This window comes from Papaver somniferum, chromosome 7, assembly GCF_003573695.1.
Source record: "Papaver somniferum cultivar HN1 chromosome 7, ASM357369v1, whole genome shotgun sequence".
In the NCBI taxonomy this organism is placed as follows: Eukaryota; Viridiplantae; Streptophyta; class Magnoliopsida; order Ranunculales; family Papaveraceae; genus Papaver; species Papaver somniferum.
This window is the reverse complement of record NC_039364.1, coordinates 133,515,301-133,536,511: the sequence shown is the minus strand read 5'-3', so window position 1 is coordinate 133,536,511 and position 21,211 is coordinate 133,515,301. Positions and strand designations below refer to the sequence as shown.

Genomic DNA, 21,211 nt, shown 5'->3' with positions numbered 1-21,211 from the left:
TGATTGTATGCCAACCAAGGAGATTCTTTAGTGCCTCCCAAGGTTTTGCATATATAGCTAGGGTTTTGAGTAAAGGTTTTTTGGGTACACCTCTGGTAAACCCTCCCGAGACTATAACTCGGTCACTAGGGCCACCTAGTGAGTTTGAATTTTCTTTTCTAGAATAAATTTGCTCGAGGACTAGCAAATAATAAGTTTGGGGGTATTTGATAGACACATTTTTGTGTCTAATTTGATCTCAATACTATATATTGTTGGCACTCGATTTTGTATTTATTATGGTGTTTTTCGTGTTTGTAGGTATTTTTGGGAAATAAACATTTTTGGAAAATTCGGCTCGAAAAGTTGCTAAAGGCACCCGGAGGACACATGTTATTTGGACTCGCAGTTTTGGATATGGGGTATCCTATTACTATGGGGCACCCAATTACTAAGGGGCACACTAGCTGTTATTTACACCCCAGAAGGAAAATTCTAAAGGGACACCCATACAGGATTGGGGGAGTCCATCTTCTCCATTTGAATTATATTTTTGGCGGGAAAATATTGCAGCATACGACAAGAATTAGGGTTCGGATTTTGAAGGTGTTCCAGTGCGATTCAATGGCTGAAATTCTTTGGGAAGTTCTGTTTGAGCATAACAAAGATGGTATGGGCTTTAGAATCAATTAGATTTGGATGGATGATCAGTTTGAAGTAAAACAGGGAAGACACGGAAACTAGATTTCACCGGCGATGATTTCTGACATGATTTCGAGAGAGTTTGTGTTGGACTTTCTCTCGGATTTTGTTTGATTTGGGCCTGTTTTATCCAAACAGGGATGGTAATGAGATTTGATTCGACAAAATGAGTTGGTTACGTGGATTTGGGTGAATCAGAGCACGAGAATATCTCGTGATGTCTCTCTCCTTCCCCGTGTATAACTGAATGATGGCGTGTGATCGGAGAGACTTTCACTCAATCTTTGGCGTGATAGTAACATGTTTGGAAAGTTTCAGCTGCCACAGACGCATGAGAGAGAAGAATAAGAGATTATTTCCTTAACATGGCAGGCGAGAATAATAAAAAATAATGGAGGATTATGTGTTGTTATTACGAGTTGTTCTTGGTGCTGTCGAGTATATATAGCCTGCTGGTATGTTTTAGAGAGGATGGAGAGTTAGGGGTTAGAACAGAGAGCAACAGAGTGATCAAATCACGAGTTGCAGAGAGAAGTTTCTGTTGCTGCAGAGAAGATGAACATGAAGAACATTAGCTGTTAAGGACAATCGTTTTCTAGGGTCGTATATTTCAATTCTGTAACAGTCCATCAGTAACGTATATCTTCAGTTCGCAGCGACGTTCTGTACAACGAGTCTGTAACGCTCATAAAGCGTTGCAAACTAGCTGCTTTGATTATTTTCTCCATTTTCACCATTGTAAGCACTTTTTGAGTAATAAAAAATCTTTTGAGAGTATTTTCACCATGAGAAGCTAAACCCCATCACTGGGACAACGGAGGAAGCAACTTTTCATGATTGTGGTAAATGAATTAATTCTTTTATTGACTTTTTGCATAGATTTAATTGCTTTATGATTTCTATTAATTACTTGTTATTTTGTTAGATGTCGCATGCTTAGTTTTAATTACTTTAGATGCGTCATGCTTATAACTTACAAATAATATTTTACGAAATCTATTTTTGGCAAAGAACTAGAGTCACAACTTCTTTTGTTTGAGCTATATTATCTAGAGTTAATGACTGAACCACAACAATATGAAAAGTAGTGAAATCCCGCGTCTCATTGTCTCTTCATCTTGTGACATAATTTGTATATTTTTAGTGTTTTTCCTTTATTAATCCTAAAAAAAATTTCAACAAGTCTGAGTGAACGAAAACTCTACTTACCACTATTAAAATTCGATTAGGCACTCATGGGTACATGGCAACAAAGCGAAATTAGGAGTATCCCCTCTGCCGGTGTCGATGACCGAAAGAATTTCCAACAAGCCATCCAACCCTGAAGATCACATGTTGTCGTATCGACAACTTACCAATGTAACTCAATTACATGGAGAAAGCCCGTCGATGTTCGTCCGTAGATTCCGAACACAAGTAAATCTTATTGAACAATCCTTTCTCCAACCAGTCACTTTTCCTCTCGGTCAAGCATGGGGACTCGGTCCAGTTATCAACCCGGGCGTCATTAAGAGATGTGAATGGGATGCTGGTCCTTTCAAGTGCTTTGTCAAAAATTTGGAAGTTTCCTCGGTCAAAGATGACGAGCTCAAAAGTCAAGTGGTTGCACAACGCTCAAACCCGTTTCAAATTGGAGATATGGTAGTCAAGGATACCACGTTTCAAGTTGGAGATGTAACAGTGAAGGTATCCACTCAACCTGATACTCCTAAAGAAAGGGAAGACGAGCCATATCTGGTGGCAGATGTTATCTTGGGTGGTTACTGCAAACTTATCAATGCCGACAAATTGGAAGGTGTGACAATTCACTCGCGATGGCTCAATCCCTTCAATATCTAAGACGTTGTGCTACCTTCTCCTCCAGCGTTTTCCTTTTAGAAAAATACCAAGTGAACCCAAACCCTCACAGAGCTATTACCCGTCAATTCAAAACCAGAAAAACCAAACCCCACAAAAAATAGCTTATTCAAAGATACTGAAGAAAGGAATATGCAAGAAAGAAGATCATCAAGCGGCGGCACGGACACCTTCCTTCAAGAACCTCTAGCCTCAGCTTTCACCTGAAGGTTTTTCTCTATTCCTCTCATGACGTATTGTCCAGCTTGTGGCAGCTCACACTTCTACATACTCAGGCGGCATACCACAGACGCCCTGGATAATTTGCAAGGGAAAATCCAATAAAAGATTGGTCAAATCCTTAATTGTTGCTACTGTTTTCCCATGTTTTGAGTTACTGTTGCCAACGATATGCGAGGCGTTGCTATGAAACTAGCTAAACGGGAAGAAGATAACACGCCTATTAGCATTATTGTATTTTGGCTCCCTTTCCGCTGGATTGTTATGGGGGATGAAGGAACTGGTTCTTCGCAACAAGGGATTCTTCCGGGAGATTTTATTCATTCAATCAAAGATATGAAATTATCAAAGCGACATAAATGAAAGAATATTACTCGGTGAAGCATGGCTCCAGTCGCACGAAAAAAAAAACTGAAGTATCAAAAACATATACATGCTACGAAAAGATTGTTTTCTCTACAGAAGGAAATCACAAAATGGAAAACCAGTTGTCAATGACAAACGCCTTGGTCAATGACGCCTCCATCAGAGCTTTTTCAAGCACTTGCCCCAACACTCTCTCCGACAGCAAATATTCCATCCAGAAGTCGTTTCAGCACCAGCTTCAACATCCCATCCAGAAGCCGTTTCAGCAGCAGCTTCAGCATCCCATCCGGAATCCGTTTCAATAACGGCTCCAACATATGCTTCTGCCGCCTTCCCATCTGCCTTGACAGCGTCCTCAACGGTCGCTCCGACTTCCCCAACAACAGTTTCGCCATCCACTTTAGAAGCTTCTTCAGTCTCGCAAACCACAGCCTCTTGAGAATGCTCTGGTTCATCCACCTCAGAATTAAGGATTACGATACCATTATGGACAGGGTAATCAAACTGGCTCTCGCCCAGAAGTTTCTTGGGCTCAGTCCTCGTCGTTTCAATTGAGAAGCGAATCACTCAACCCTGGCATTGGGATGTGGAGAAGCTTCATCACGTTGAGATTTCCCGACTTGCTGGGATGCTTCATCATATCTCCACTTCTCCTCCATGTCCATCAAATCCATGAAAGCCTGAGCACGTACCCGCACGATGCGCAGATGGGTGAGAGACATGTCTTGTATAATCTGGTCGGCTGCATGGAACAAATGGTTGATTTGGTTTAATATCTCATCATGTGAAGAAAACCTGGGTTTGTCAACTTCAAAATTTTTCTCCGAAGAGTCAGAGGTATGATCATCACCAGAAGATCCCATTGTGCACTACAAAAAAAACAAAAAAAAAATATTAATTTTTATTATGTTTGCATCGGCAATCTACATGATGAAGAAGACAAAATGGAAAACTATGAGAAGAGACACGAGACAGTACCTGTGAAGAAGATGGATGCAATTCTATGATGATTTGTAAGAAAGAAAGGTTCAAGATTGCATCTTATACTAAGCGGATTGGTGAAACCTAAGAAACAAAAACTTTATTGCCAACCGTGTATCAAGGATTCGAACGCGGGATATCAGCTGGATTATATACTTGTTTATACAGAATAATTGGCCCACCTGGACTGCTGATGGAAAAAGGCTCGCCGCTACAGAGATAAGGCCAATGATACAAAATAGAGGGTGGGGAACGCATTTTGTATACATTATAATTTTGGAGTTTAAGTAGAAGAGGGTTTCCTCTTTCAGGCCATACACAGAAGAAGGAAACCAGGCTCGCAAAGCCATCCAGGCGACATCCCTTCCATTCCGTGACCTAGAAAAAGGAGCGCCATTTTCACCGCTCAAAACAGCGACATCTCCGCGCGCTCCACGTCCAAAGCAGCGCCACCTTCACCGCTCAAAGCAGCGCCATATCCTCCCTTACTGTTTGGAAGACAAAGTTCCAAGTGCCGTTCTGATAGACGCATTTATGTGTCTAATATTTCTCATTTGTATATACTGTTAGTGCCCGTTTTTATACTTATTACGGTGTTTTATTTATTTATAGGTGTTTTTGGAAAAATAAGGTTTTGCGGAGAAATTGGTTAAAAATGCGGTGTTTGGAGCTCCGTCGACGGTGTACCGGAAGTACCCCAGAAGTGCACCGGAAGTACCCCAGAAATGTCCCGGAGGAACCCAGAAAAATTACTATTTCCACCCCAAATTTGGATAAGGGGCACCCCAGTTGCTTAAGGGACTCCACTGTTGGATAGGGGGAGGTCGCCTTCTTCACGTTCAAAAAAAAATGGTGGGAAAATTAGTATTCCATGCACAGTTCGCTGGAGAAATTTCAGCTCGAGTGATTTGGGTAGTTTTAGGGAAACTAAAGGGCTGGAATTGTTTGGGCTTGCTATTGGGACTTATAGAACGCTAACAAGGGTAATCGGAGCGACCAGAATTGGCTGCATAAGTTGAGAGAGAGGGAAACAGAGACGCAGAGATATCGGATTCTGTTGGAGAAGATTTGCGCAATTAGAGAAGATATTCTCCTAGGATTTGAATATATCCAAGTCAGGAAAGTTTTGACTAATAAGCCGCGTACAAGAAAAGGGAAGATTTTCATAAAACAGAAAAAAAATATTTGAAAAGATACGAAGTGCTGTGGAGATTAAATGAGATATTTCGTGAAGATTTGGAGGATCTGTTACGTATAAAAGGGTTCTATTCGAGTCTTAGTGGGGGATGAAGAGTTTTGGGGAGGTTTGGAGGCGAGCAGAGAGGCGCAGGAGGAGTTGCAGAGAAGTTACCTGCTGCTGCAATTAACACGCCTGAAGAACACGAAGAACACACTTACCAGAACCGTCGTTTTCCAGCAGTCTTAAAACAGCAGCGACAGCGACAGTGGAAGCTAAGTATCGTTGTTTCTGTTACAGTAGTGGTAAAGTATCGTTGTTCTCTGGACGCCTTCTGTGGGTCGCAGATTCACTGTTTTAGTTCTTCTTTATCTTTTAATCAACTTTTTGAGCTATAAAAATGTATTTTGAGAACATGATTAATATGAGTAGCTAAACCCCAACATTGGGATGAAGGAGGAAGCCGTTCTTTACGCATATGATAATTATATTAATTCTTTTTTGACTACTTGCACTTTTTATTGATCGATTTATGATTTTTATTAATTGATTGTGATATCGTATGATGATGTATGCTTGGTCGTAGTGCTTTTGATGCGTCATGCTAGTGATATACAATAAATATTCTAAAAATCTACCTTGGCAAGAATGAGAGTCCTTATGATTTGAGCTATAATTGTTTCGAATAAATATATGAATTGTGTGAATGATTAATGGTGGAATCCTGAGTCCTAGTGTCTCTTGATCCTGTGACAAAAATTTTGTACATATATTTTTATTTTCTAAAAAAATTATCATTCACAAGTCCGAGAGTTTGAACCTCATTACTACAATCACACGAAAAATATTTAAACACGTTCCCACCATTCCGCGGACTGAAGCAGGTTTCCACCATTCCACGGACTGAAGCCAGTTTTTTCACCAATCCAAGCCAAGCGCCATCTATGCACGTCCGCGGCCTAGACAGCCAGCACCCGTTCCGCGGACCAAATTGCAGTGCTATCTCCGCCGACCAGTAGCCAAAGTTGCAGCACTGACGCCAACACCCTATGGCCAGGACGGAATTATGTAGAGTCGCCAATACAAGGATTACAGATTCCTCATGCCTTCCTCCAAAGGTTAGTCAAATTTCCCTGGAAATCTCTTCACGTCTTTCCCTTTCGGTTTTACTCTTGTCTGTCACCATCTCATGCTTACCCCGCAACAATGCCACTGTTACGTGCTAAGCAGGGGACTTAATGTTGATGGTGGATTTTAGTTCAGGGCTAAAATTGTAAAACCCTGCATTTAATAGGCCGTCACTCTGCAAAGAGACAAAGCCATGTAAAAGTGATAAGTGTTCAACCTCTGGCAAACTTATTGAGCAACTCAATATTTTCTCATGAAATTTACCCAGAATGGTGCATGTAGCAACAATCCCAGGTATTCTGTAAATTTTGGCACCTTGCCTGCATTCAATTAATATAAGTTTCTTTGAATACTTTCTGTGCTATGTTCCCCGGCTGAACCCTTAATGTTGATATGACATGAAGATTTGTGTTCACTCGCAGCAGAGTAGGACGAATTTCCAAGTAGCAAGGATAAGGTCTTTGCATAAGGTATTCAATCAGAAAGCATGCTGCTCTATGGCAATGAACTTAAAAGAACTTTGTGTCAACACATAGAATTCAATCAATTATCCTGACTAATTTGCAAAAGTTAGGGTTTTGCGCCTTGCGCAGTATATCAGACCTTGCTTGTCGAAATTAAGCCTAGGCAAACTAGGTAATTAATCCGCCATGGATTAGTAGATGCAAAGTCTTTCCCAGAATCAGAAAAACAAGGAGCCGCAGGATAGGAGCGGCAGCAAAGGGAGGCGTGGTCGTGCCTTAAGCCAAGCCAGTGCCATTTACCGTTGGCCATGCCCCATCCTAAACCGGCCCTATTTTCCTCGACCAATCAGGTCGCCTTAAACTCGTCACACGCACATAAGTTGTGGCTGGGCCCATACTTGTCGGCCCCATTCCCCATCGACCAATCAGGTCGCTCTAAAACCGCCACACTCACACCAGAAGTGTAGCCACGCCCCCATGCTTGGTCGACCCTTTTTTCTGACCAATCAGGTTGCTCTAAACTTGCCACAGTATTAAAAAGGGGAAGCTGCGCCAGATATAGTCACGAAGCCAATTGGCTTTCCAAAAACCGCGCCAACATGCCAAACATGCCATGTTGCGCCAATGAGATAAACGGCATGCAAACATGCCACTTTGCGGCAGCATGCCAGAACATGCCACGAGCCATGTGGGACCCAGGAAACCCTAGAAATAGCGCCATATCATAGCCATCCACGATAATCCTTACTCTTATGGTCGTTTCCACACCATGGCCTTGCTATAGTTCCCCTGGCCCAGCTATGGTACCGTTTGCACAAAAAGTGTTGTCATGCCGCGTCTGCATGCCACACACACTAATTAGGGTTTCGACATGCCAAACCCTAATTTAGGCAAAGCTACTTCGCCAACCAAGCCAAGTAACGTTCTCCAGAACATTGGGATTTATGTGGCAACAGGGAAAATGTTGCCACGCCACAGTTCGTGTCTAACACCAATGTGCCAAAATCTAGCGGCCATGGCTACGCCAAGCGCTACTTGCATCATCGTTCCACTGGCATGCGCCAGCTATCTCAGCCACGCCACCGTGTCGCAGCGCACGTGCTAATTAAGGTTTCGATACTCCAAAAGTCTAGCTAAAGTCGCCATGCCAACTAGGTTAAGTGATTCTCCTAAAGCCTTAAGTTTAACTTAGCAACAGGGCCAATGTTTCCAGAGCCATATTTGGGTCTGACACCAATATGCCAAAACAGCTGCCACGGCTACGCCACTGGCATGCCGCTATGCCATGGCTACGCCAGACGCCACTATGCCAATGGCGCCACTTTGCTATACAACAAAATATGTCCATAATCAATGGACATCCTTTCTCATGAGATGCGATCTCAGCCATCCAAATTCGCCACCGAACTGACAAGCTTGTGGCAAGTTTTAAGATACCAGCCGCTTAAATCTCGTGGCCATGGTTACGCCAGGCACCACTTATACCACCGTGCCACTGGCATGCACGAGCTATACCGGTCATGCCGCAGTGCCACTGGCATATACCAAAACGCCATTACCAGGCGCCAACAGAAGGTAGCCATAATCAACGGCTACCCTTCCTCATGAGATGCAATCTCAGCCATCCAAGTTTGCCACCGAACTGACGGACTTGTGGAAAGTTTTAGGCGACCATCCAAGTCGTGCCTAATAACATCACATGCTATATTCCTGCGGGAAGACTCTTGACTTTGACTTGCCACGCACAGCAAAGTGCTACATGATTTCCACGAAAACACTCGAGACATCAAACATGTCACAAACTGGGGGATACTCATCAGGATATTGGTCTGGCGGTTTACAACGTGCGGCGTGCAATACGCCCGTTATAAGAAAGTGTCACGAAGTGGGACAATTAGTGGCGGCAAGAAGTAACGGGTGTAAACGGATCCACTTCCTTCATCATGGAAGCATGGGTTTCTGACGATTATACGTTACTCCACTCTTCCATAACCCAAACGTTCCCACTTCCTACGAGACCAGGGTATGTTTCAATATGACTTGTATAAATAGGCTTCACCTATTTCCACCAAACAACAAGTTTTTGGTCGGAAACAACATAGTATCCAGAAATCACCAAGAACTGATAGCTTTTCACTCTGCAAGCCAGTTCCACTTTCTGATACAAGTCATAAAACAAGCCACGTCTTCAGAATTAACCATTCTGATCTCAACACTCTCTTCGCTTCCCTCCCTAAGACCAACCCTTCTCCTTCACTTTGTGACCAAAGCAAGCCTGGAACGACCATTTCTTGGTTTAGGATAGGATTGTACAACTTGATCTCTCGAATCAAAAGTACTCCCGTGCAGTGCATTGTTTAGGGTTTAGATTCGTTTCTCATCCACACACCCGAAATTACCAAAATCAGCAAAAACAGTTTTCACCCACAAACACATTGCTTCCAAGTAAAATATTAATATACTAATGTCTTTTTATAGTAGTTGAAACTCTTTTTAGTAGACTGAATATGTTTCTTTAAAGAGTTTTGTTGATCAACTAATTTTAGAAGACATTATCCATCACGGCTTTCTCCACTCGATATCCAACCCTCACATAATTTATTGAAACAAGAATGATATACTTAGAGCAACTCCAGTTGGCATAGCAAACTAACATATTTGTGCATTATACATTTACAATAGGACGAACAAACAAATAAAATGGAAGAGTCTCAACTTGAGACGGTCGGCTCAACAAGGGTCGAGCACATCAACATAGGAAGATGGCCTACATTGTGGCGACACTCGGCCCAAGGCAAGACAAGACTCGTCTCACGTTGAGACAGACGTGCTTGATTGAGCTGGAAACGACTATTCTCATCCAACGGTTATAATTCCTCTATCTATAAATACAACCATTTTCAACTTCAAAACCACACCTTCTTCACCTTCTACACCCACACTTTCTTATAATTTCACTTTAATCTTCAACTTTCGATCTCAAACTCTTAAAAATCCTCAGTATTAATCTTTCAATCTTAAACACCTCATTAATTTCAACTCAATCTTACAAAAAAATCTCAAAAAAATGGCAACCCCATAGGAAACATAAAATAATACATCACAAGAAATTCGCGGTCTAAAGTTTAGTCTTGATGAAGATAAAGCTATTGCAGAGCATACGTAGCATTTACGCTTGATCCAACCAATGGTGTTCAACAACCACATCATACACTCTAGGGGAACATTTTTACACAATTTTTTCAGGAATCCAAAAAATCATGATGATGTCGGGTTGTCAAGTCGTTTTAGTACAATTAGCAAAGGCCTGAACAATTGGGTAGCTTTGATGATGTAAATGATCTGACAAAGAGGAAGCGGTGATACTGATATCGATGTGGTAAGTTGCATTTCAAATTATTTAATTAATTTTGAAATATTTTATCAATTTGTTATAAATATCTAATTTACATATTGGTAAATCTGCAACAAAGAAAAACTATAGAGGAGTGAAAAAAGCACAAAAAATTCGAGTTTCAAGCACGGAGCATGCTTCCACATCCTCGGAAAGCTGAAGTGATATAACTCTGATCTGTTGGATGGAAATGTTGTACCAAAGGAATCCCCTTACGAGACCGGTGGATCCCAATATGGTAGTCAACCTCAACATGGTGGATCCCAACATGGTTCTCAAGGTTCTCCTTATTATTCCCCGGAAACAAACTCAAACCCTTACCCCAGCACCGATGGATCACTACATGGTAATTCAAATCTGAATGTTAATGGAGGAGCTGATAAATGGGAGGGAGTAGGTATGAAAAAACAAAAAAGCTAAGAAAGAAAGATCAAGATGTTGCACAATTATCAACTTCAGAATGTCAGCTTCAAGATTTTTTGAAAAACAAGGAAAGAATGATATTCTCAAAATAGTTGAACATAAAAAAATATCTTCAGAAATGAAGAAAGATCGTAAAGCAGTTGAAAAGAATATTTTTAACTGCCTTATGGCAAGAAGAATCGTGCATAACTGAAATTATGGCAAGAATAATTTTATGAAATTCAATCAAAGAAGGCACAACAACGCCCAACATAAGTTGATGTTGATTCTGATGAGGAGGACGCCTTAGATGAGGAATCCCATACTGTCATTACACTGTCTTAGTTAGTTTTAAACTCTGGATGTAGTATTTAATTTAATTCCAATGTAATCTTTTTTAGCTTTAGTTTCTTCTTCTAAAATCATCCCACAAGTCTGCAGTGAGATGCTCCCTTAGTCTTAAATCTAAGCCTCTGTTTTGAATTCTCTCTTCTACCATTCTATACTCTCTTACGAGCACACCCCCAGGGTTGAACTTTTTTCCTCAAATCTTTATCTGGATAATGAACCCAACTTTTATCCGGCGTGAGTTTTCTCGATTACCATATTATACAAATGATGCATGTGAGCATAATCCATTCATTTCTATTGGTTTGAACTAACAATATGGTCACAAATTATATGAAACTTTCTCTTCAAAATTCCAAATTCTCGTTCCACATCCTTCGTACACCCCATCTGTTTTTTGTTAAACAACCTTTGAGCACGAACAATTCCTCATTTATAGGTATCTCACCGTAAGCTTGAACTAAAGTTGACTACGCTGGAAAAATTCCGTTCGCCAGAAAATACCCGATGTTATAGTTATTGCCATTGATGGTGAAATTAAAAAATAAAGCATTTTCATACTTCAATTCTTAGAACTACAGTGATTTGTGCTAGATATCAATGTCGTTGTTGCAGCCCGGGAGGCCAAAAATGGCATGACATATCCAACAATCATAAGAAGCTACCGCTTCCAGAACCACAGTGGGTTTTGTGTATTGGCGCTTATACTGACCTTGCCGAGCATACATGCATTCATGCCACACCCAATGCATGCAAAAAAGGCTACCTAGCATTCCTGGAAGCCTCTCTTATTAATTCAGCCAGTAGTCGGTCGACATCATCTTGCGTTGGTTAACGTAAATAACGTGGACCAAAATGTTTGACTACAATTTCGTAAAAGATTTTGAGATTATCACAAGCATCCGCAGGCAAACCATAACCTATAATCCTTAGGGATGCAGTGACCTTTTGTTCGGGACTGTGCCCTCGTATATTTTGTGCATCAAATTGATAGTTGAATTTAGGGTTTACCCGACAAAGCTCTCCAATTAACCTCATGAACAAGTGTTGTGGCATGCAATAACGACGTTGAAAATCTTGATCAAAGTAACTTAACCACTATCACTACCCATTTCGCGATCACTTGAACCTTCGGGTCTATACTTCTTAAGTGTAGAACCCTTTTTTAGCCACTCACATGGCCAGGGAAAAAAGAATGAGTTCCTTATTGCATATGTCACGAGATGACAAAGAGAGAGTTTCGTCTATCGATGAACAACGGAATGACGTAGTTGTTGGCATTGCTTTGTTTTTCTCTCCTCTCCTATTAGCGAGTTCCGATCATTTTGTTCTCAATTTCTTTGTTAACCGTTTGCAGAATCAAACCCTGTATTACAAGATCCTATATTAGCTATACATCCTCCTTGCATATATGCCGGAGACATCACCAGTGCTATGGGCTTTGGACTATGTAGATCCAAAATGTTGAATAGGATTGTGGCATGTCACTCGCCCCGACCCCGTGTAGAAACAAAATAAGTTTAAGAATCCATCGATAGATCAAAGGCCGACACGCTGCTGTATACTTGGGATGCTACATTCGTTGCTTTGAAGCGGTAGTTGGAGGAATCGCATGCCTGAACTTCATTCTGTAATCTTCTTCACACTTTTATTAACAAAATAATCATGAATCATTTGTTCGTGACCTTCTTCTCGAAATCTCCACGTATATCTTCATCTCGATACAACTGTTGGTTATGGGTCTCGTGGAACTTGGCATGTATATAAGTGTATCATGATGTTGGTGATCGTCTTGTCGTTGTCTGAATCTGCATCCATTTGAACCAGCAACTGCATAAACCCTTGCTATTGTTGCAAAAATACTTCCGCTAATAATCACGCTTCCTCATATTCCAAATTAGGATCCATAAATGAATGAAACGAATGAAAACAAGAAATATATTTAAAAAATTTGAATATTTTTTTTGAAAATAAAGTATAGATAGTAGTTGAGTGTGTTTAAAATCGTTGGATTTCGTATGTTTATATAGGTAAAAGGACAAAGTGCTGTTGGTGTTTTAATTACCAAAAATCCATTGCCGTAGGACGTTGAGAGAGCCTCGTCTCATGTTGGGATGACCATCCCTAACTGCTACCGCCAATTCTATTTGGGGCGAGAAACATTTTTCCCACTGCACAAAAGTGAGTTTGTCCATCCACATGACATGGCAAATCATCATATTTGGGTAATCCCACTTGACTTGCTCTTATATCGAATATTTTTGGAGAAAAATAAAGGATATAACACAAATAAATCATTTGGAAAATATTTTCATCTCTTACAAAAATAATAATAAAGAGACTCGATATCCATGAAAGATATTGCACTTAACCAAATACTAGGTTTATCTTGACATAAATCACAAGTAAACCGATTATGGAACAATCACCTTTTTAGGAACTAATTACAGAGAAGACCACCGAGATAGTGCCCAATTTTTGTGTTTCTTCTCATTGAATATCTTGGGGCACAGAGAGTAAGGATACACTTTTCAACACATCTAAATCGTGTTGGGGTGAGGTTGACTCAAATACAGTTGACAGAAACATTTGGTGGATTATTAATGAACACAAAAGTTCGTCTTCACAATTTAATTTACTTATTTCCTTTGAATTTATGAGATTCAACGATCTCTTTTCCTGTATGATAAATTCTTTCAGTTCCAACACCATGAGATGAAGTTTCTTTATAAATTTTTTATTATATTTGTGAAATGCTTGGCGCCCCACCAATGTAGTCAATATCGGCCGTATCGGCCGATATATCGGGGATATTTCGGATATCGGCCCAGAACGATACGATAAGAAGGATATCGGAGATACGATATTTGCCCGATAATATCGACCGTATCGGTCGAATATCGGCCGTTTCGGTCAAATATCGGCCGTATCGGTCGATACGAAATTTTCCTATATTTCCTGATATGAGACGGTATTGGTCGTTTTCTATAAAGTTTAAGGGTAATTTTGGCGAAGAAAGTCTTCCAGGTGGTAGTAAAGGTGCATGTAGCTCTCGAAGCAAGTCTACTAAAGTTACTCTTTTGTTTTTTTGATAAAATTGATGTTATCTATTATATCTTATCCGAAAATGTGTGGAGAAATGTTTAATATAAAATTATAGTCTCTAAATGTAGAACCGATATTTCAACGATAATATCCCCGATATAAAATCGTACCAGTGTATCGGTCCCGGCCGAGATGAACCGATATCCGATATTAACTACATTGCGCCCCACATAAAGGAACCTTGTATACATTCCGTTCCCATCCTAACTGCCTTAAAGTGTGTTTGTTTTTTGCTGACTCGGCCACCGACTCGAACAGATCCAGATGAGTCAAATGATATCAGTCAGATCCAGATGAGTCAAAAAAAAAAAAAAACAAGGTGTAACCAATGTAGTCAATATCGGCCGTATCGGCCGATATATCGGGGATATTTCGGATATCGGCCCAGAACGATACGATAAGAAGGATATCGGAGATACGATATTTGCCCGATAATATCGACCGTATCGGTCGAATATCGGCCGTTTCGGTCAAATATCGGCCGTATCGGTCGATACGAAATTTTCCTATATTTCCTGATATGAGACGGTATTGGTCGTTTTCTATAAAGTTTAAGGGTAATTTTGGCGAAGAAAGTCTTCCAGGTGGTAGTAGAGGTGCATGTAGCTCTCGAAGCAAGTCTACTAAAGTTACTCTTTTGTTTTTTTGATAAAATTGATGTTATCTATTATATCTTATCCGAAAATGTGTGGAGAAATGTTTAATATAAAATTATAGTCTCTAAATGTAGAACCGATATTTCAACGATAATACCCCCGATATAAAATCGTACCAGTGTATCGGTCCCGGCCGAGATGAACCGATATCCGATATTAATTACATTGGGTGTAACTGTGAAATTGATCACGATCCGGCCAACCGATTTATGACTGAATCAGTTGATCCGACCGCCCATGCTCACTAGCTGATTTAACAAGATGCTCCGATTTGTAGTATAACTCGTTATACGTTATTTTGACCCCAATTACCATTAGTTGCAGAAGAAACGTCTTCTAAATTCATCAAGCTTATCGTTGAAGGAAAAAAAGAAGAAGAGGAAGGAGGGAGTGAGAGAGAGAGATGGGAGAAGATCCACAGAAAATAAAGAAGATCGCAGCAGCAGCATACGATTATGAGAATGATTCGAGATGGGCAGATTACTGGTATAATATACTCATTCCTCCTCATATGGCTTCTCGTTCGGATGTGGTTGATCACTACAAGAAGAAGTTTTATCAGCGTTATATAGTTGAGTTTCCATTTATATTTTACCCTAGTTCTTTTTTCAATGTTGTTTCATGGAATTAGAACTGATGCTGACTGATTTAGGTCTACTTATTTGTTTTGTTTTTTTTTGGATCAGGATTGTGTTGGATTTGAGTTGAATTGAATTTTTCCTATTATTTTTGTTATGATTTAAGATTGAAAAACCTTAATCACGTCTCAGAGTTTTGATTTTGGCCTGCTGTACAAAGTCTCATCCATTTTTATCCATGAATTAAGTTGAATGTTAATTATGCTGCTTAGTATGAAATTCACAATGGGAATAGTAATTTGTTACTCTTTGGTTGGGTTTCTTAAAAGAAATTGTTAGTGTTCATCCAATCTTTTACTTTTTCTGTATGATGAGTCTTTTACTTGAATTCCTGATTCTCGTAGCCAGATTTCTTTTTAGGGCATACCATCTAGTGCTGGAGGTGTTTTAGTAGTTCCAATAAAAAACTGTTCAATCTGGGTTGTAAGATTGGCAGAATTAGCTGCACTCTGGACTGGGGGTGGAATCTAGATCCGTCTTTCTTTACTATTTCCAATTTTCTAGTTTTCGTTTTCCCCTTGGTTTGTTGTGCTACCTTTGCAGCTTGTTGGTTTAGTAGTTTATGTAAGCTGTTAGTAAGAGTGTTAATTACAGTTAATTTACATGAACAGGACCCTGATCTCGTGGTTGAAGCGATGTCTTATGGCAGTTCCTCTCAGTCATCGAAGTCTTCATCCACATCGCAACCTGCTTCTGAACAAGCACGGGCTGGAAGCACAGGTAGACAAAGTCAAAGCTCTGGTTCTGTAATACTATGATTATACCAAAAGAATAACACAGTTGCCGTGAATGTTTTTTCACATTAATATTCACAGCTTAACCTCATATAGTGCTTAGTAACTAATGAGGATGAATTCTGTGGTTTAGGGGCAAGTACTAGAACATCTGCCACATCTGGAACTTCCACTACACCAGCTGCTAATCCAAGTTCTCTGCGTTTGGATCGACCAACCATACAATTTGCCGCCAATGCTTGGGTAAAAAAAGATACTCTTCCTATAATTCTACCTACATTTTGTAGTTACTAGCTAGCAAGCTGATTTGAAACTATAGTTAATAATGTAGCTTTAATAGCTTTTATAGTGTAAATTGTTGCTCATCCTTGTTTATATTCTTAGGTTTTGAAAAACACTGTAGCTGCCTTCCTGAAGTTCTGGAATTTTATAAATTGCCAAATTACCATCATTGAAACACTTCTATTTCCTGAGAAATTATGCTTCTACGTTTTAAGTGAATTCATATTGCTGGTAGCGGGCATGCACTTTTTGGAAAAGAGAGTTCCGTTTTGATAATTATTTTGGATCAATATCTGCCTCACTTTAACCTTTAACTTAATTGAATGGTGGGTCCCAGATTAATTTGGGACCTTTTTATATAGCAATTGACACTTTGCAGTTAGTGAGAGGCACGTAATCATTTAATTTGAACTTCTCAACAAAAGGCCTTGCTATTTTGACTATAGGTTTTCTAAGTATTTTACCGAGTTAGAACAAGTCGATAAATTAGTCTTAAGTCTCAAATCGACAGTGCTGCATCCATTTCTCATTCCTATATCGGCTGCGAAAACCTAATAGTAGCATTTCTCATTCCTATCTCAAGCTAACCTCAAGCACTGGAGTAAACCTTGATCTCACCTTAAGCCAGGTTAGTGACATGTCACAACAAGACTATAGGACAGCTAGCTACTCAAAACTTTAAGCATTTGATCACTTTAATCTGGTTTATAACTAATGTATCTTAACTTAAGCTAATCAAGGATTAACATAAACTGAACTTGTTTGGTTGTGTAAATCATAAAATGCAAATACTGGAAACATGTGGCATCTGTAACTATGCTTCTGAGTTATGAAATAGAAGCTTTCTCCTTTTGACTTCAGAAAGTAAAGTTGCAAATAGTTTTATTCTGCAAAATTCACCAGAGTATCCTATTGGACAAACTCAACTTCACGATTTTGTTCAATATATCGCAGCTTCTCAGAAGTATTTGTTTAACTGGGGCGAATCTTCACACCATATATTCCTAGATTATCTTCTTATTTGTGGTTGTGTTTAAATGTATTCTAGTCCTCCGGTAAGTAAGAATTAAAAGTAAGTATTCTGCTTACATTCTAGAAATGGAATCGGTCATGTAAACGAAAATTTCTCTGCCTTACCATTGTTTGAAACCATTATTTTCTAGAAAATTACAATCTTCAGAATTGGATGTTGGATGTGTCTATAGTTTCATAAGAAAATTGTTGGAATCTAGCATACAATATCTGCCACTAAAAAATTAGAAAGGCAATTATGAACTGATGTGATGACTGTTTTTGTTTGAATCCGTGTCTTCTCCCCCAGTATCTTTCCATTTTAATTACTAACATCAGTTCAATATGCTTGATCTCCTACAGGTGTTTATCGTGGCAGTGCTTGCAATCATTCCTCTCACACCTAAAAATCTTTCAATTAGAGCATATCGATTGTCTTTGATGGGAACCACATGTTCCTCTTTGTTTTCGTTGTACGGAGTCTACGGGGTAAACATCCTAACAGAAAATTTTAATATGTATACCAGTTTCAAGCTCTTCCTAATGTTAAATGTTGCCACTTATGTCTTTTTTCAGAAACCTAGGGCATGGAATCTACAAGCTGTCCAATTGTGGTTGCATTCACTACTTGCAACCAAGGATTTCATCTACTTCATTTACTGCCTTACTTTTGTCAGCTCCAACCTTAACATGAAATGTAAGTGTTCCCTCTGACTTATTATCATAAATGTTAACTTCTTTTTCTGAATTCACTTTGAATTCCTCGCTTCCTAGTCCCACCTACCACTTACACCTGTTAAATGCAGTTGCTTTAATACCTGTGCTCTGCCGATCGCTTGAACATGTGGCGAAGTTCCTAAGGCACAATTTCAGTCACTCATCCTTGTATAGGTAATTACTTGCAGGTCAAGACGAATATTCCATCGAATGATGTCATGTGTTAGTTTTGGATCACACAATCATATAGGCTGTAGTCATTTTATGAAAGTTGTTGATTTTTTAGGCACTGGGAGTTGGGACCATCTTAGTAAAGTTGCAATTTATATCTTCGAGATCGTTTTAGTTTATATCTCCTGGATAGTTGCAATCTGTTTGATTAATGTCGATTCGAGCTTCTCACAATATCATTTAATATTTACCTTCCGTGGCATGTGGTTTGTTCATCCTGGATCTTGGTGCTGGAGACTTTGTATCTACCCCAATAGTCCTTCTACAGAGATAGATAGCCAGCGTCTCAATCCATGCTTACTTTCTCCTTTTAATTTTTGTTTTTTGGATTCTACATTGTGATAGTTTCATATTATGTGTCTGCAATAAAGATAGCCAGATAGGCTTAGAAAGACTGGTTTTACTGAACGATGTGTCCCACTTGTCTCATAATGTGCAAACAAGAGTGCTTTTTCATGTCTAGTATTGAGTTGTTCAGTAATTCTCTAAACGTTAAACACTGTCTTCGTCCTTGAGTTCTGAGCGGCGGACCTTTTGTTGCATGAGTTATGCTCGAATTATTTTGTTTTGATAGGTGATAATGTAATCAGTCTACATCTATTACGTTGTTCACCTCAGTTTTTAGTCAAATCAGTTAATTTAAAGTAAATCAGAAATATTTTGTCTTTCACTTTCTTCAATCGTTAACTGGAAGTGACAAAATTAGCTTTGAAAGATACAAATGTGGCTAGTTGGCGGGTTATCTTACACCTTAGTTTCTATATTCCTTTCTGTATCAACCTACTAAGCACGGATATTTTGTATATTCCTTTCTGTATCAACTTACTAAGCGCGAATATCTTGTATATTCCTTCCTATCTCAACCTACTAAGCACAAATATCCGTGCTTAGTAAGGAATATAGGTTGATCAGGAAGAAAAACTACAACTATCCATATGCTTGTTTTGTCTTCTTTGGTTCCTTCTGGTGATAGTTTTTTCTGAGCAGGAAGTACTTGGATGAGGCTTGTCTCTGGGTGGAATCAAACACAACTACACTTGGTATACTGACATCTCATGCAGAGATCGGAGTTGGATTTCTTTTCATCATTTCACTGTTCTCGTGAGTTTCCTGATATTTTTCTCTTACTTGTCTATTTCAATCTCTCAAACATGAACCTAAATTTTGAAATTCTGTGGATTCAGGTGGCAACGCAACATTATACAGACCTTCATGTATTGGCAGGTTTGTTTCATTTCTTTTTGTGTTTGGTCAAATTGCCCCATAGTTTGTTTGATCTCCTGTTTCTTAGTTTGCAATATAAATTAAAAAGGAGAAGAAAAAGTATCAAGATCAGTATGTGAGCGTTTAGGTACAAGATTTCTTATTCTAGCATGTATAACCACCACATGTGACATGCCTACGTGCACCGGGTCTTTCCTCATTCCAGTGTGAAGCTCCCTTCCCTAGTGTGATCATGTCTAGAATCTGATTTTTACTAGTAGACTGGTAGATATCAGAAAGAAGTTGGAATTGTCTGTTAACTAATAATGAATCAGCTGTAGCGTTTCCATTAAGCTTTGCTTATCCGGCTTGAGTAACTTGTTTTCCACCTTTCACTTCAGTAGTTTTTGTACTCTAATACATTAAGTAGTTTCACCAACAAGCCTCTTTTCCTACTTTGAAAAACACCCATGCAGGTATTGAAGTTCATGTACCGTGCACCTGTAACCTCTGGGTATCATCAAAGTGCATGGGCTAAAATCGGTCGGACTATTAATCCTCTGGTCAATCGCTACGCCCCGTTCTTGAACACTCCATTATCTGCTGCTCAGAGATGGTGGTTGAGGTAATACAACAACAACAATAGTTAGACAAGGAGATACAAATGTAAAGTGGATGAAGGGTTTAAAAGAATCACATGGGTTAACCTTTTCTCAGGAATCTCTTTATGGAAAAGTCTGATTATAAGATTAGATTATGGAACCATTTTGGTTAACTAGACTCGAGATTAACACCTCCATTTAACTCAAGGTCACCTTTAAAAATTTAAATCTGTTAATGCTTTTGCTTTGTGGGTTTTTATCGTTTCTTTTTTTCCATGTTGTCTCCCACTCATGTTCACTAATGAGTCAGTTAAAGCATGTACCTAGTTATTTTACTTCGTTTGAAAGTTACACTTCCTCGATATAAACCAATCTCTTGTGAGGCTCTCTGTTGTAAGAACTAGAAAAAGAGAGATGGCAGCTACATCAACAGATTTGCCTTATCAGCAACCGCAGCAGCAACCATTAATCTATCCAACTTCTTTATCATCATCAAGTGGTCGTGCGTGGCATAATTCAGGTTCTGTGGGACCATTTTTTGCTGTGATGGCTGTGCTTACAGTTTTGACAGTGTTATCGTGTTTAGTTAGTCGATTCTGTGTCAGTAGAACTACGACACCTCCACCTGATATAAGGTGTGGAGGTTGTTTGTGGTGGTTGCGGAGGAAGTGTAGTCGATGTGTTGTCTCCCATGGCGATATTGAACTTGGAGAGGAGCTGTCTGTTAAGAAAATCAATAATGGAAAACCACCAAAAGGTATTGATGAGACTGCTGCCTCTTCCCCTCCGCCTTCAGCCTGATACACTTAGCTGCTGTTGGTCTTTTTCGAAATTGATTGGATTATGAACTTCACATGTTAGATTTTTAATTAGCTTTGCTTTCTATACCAAGTTTGTTGATTTGATTCCAGAGGTTGCGAGTCCAGCCCTTAAGATGTCATCTAATATTTGTTGGCCTCATTAAACTAGTTGTGGCATCATATGCTTACAAGACGCAATCTCTTCCTATTTTACA

General features: G+C 39.5%; 3 protein-coding genes across 3 annotated transcripts; 2 read left to right on the top strand and 1 right to left on the bottom strand.

The window, feature by feature from the left end:
• Positions 1 to 12,190: 12,190 nt before the first annotated feature.
• LOC113295253 lies at positions 12,191 to 12,426 on the bottom strand. The gene is given in 2 exon segments (XM_026543605.1): positions 12,191 to 12,363; positions 12,366 to 12,426. Coding segments are annotated over 2 exon segments (234 nt in total).
• Positions 12,427 to 15,083: 2,657 nt separating this feature from the next.
• Positions 15,084 to 20,530, top strand: LOC113298466. The gene is made up of 9 exons (XM_026547221.1): positions 15,084 to 15,349; positions 16,028 to 16,136; positions 16,284 to 16,393; positions 17,807 to 17,932; positions 18,020 to 18,140; positions 18,250 to 18,334; positions 19,379 to 19,492; positions 19,576 to 19,615; positions 20,071 to 20,530. Exons 1-9 carry the CDS (start codon positions 15,182 to 15,184, stop codon positions 20,221 to 20,223), a joined length of 1,026 nt encoding a protein of 341 aa, XP_026403006.1. The 5' UTR covers positions 15,084 to 15,181; the 3' UTR covers positions 20,224 to 20,530.
• An 80-nt stretch (positions 20,531 to 20,610) lies between these two features.
• LOC113295251 lies at positions 20,611 to 20,997 on the top strand. Its single transcript, XM_026543604.1, has one exon. It carries the CDS (start codon positions 20,611 to 20,613, stop codon positions 20,995 to 20,997), a length of 387 nt encoding a protein of 128 aa, XP_026399389.1.
• The last annotated feature ends 214 nt before the right edge of the window (positions 20,998 to 21,211 follow it).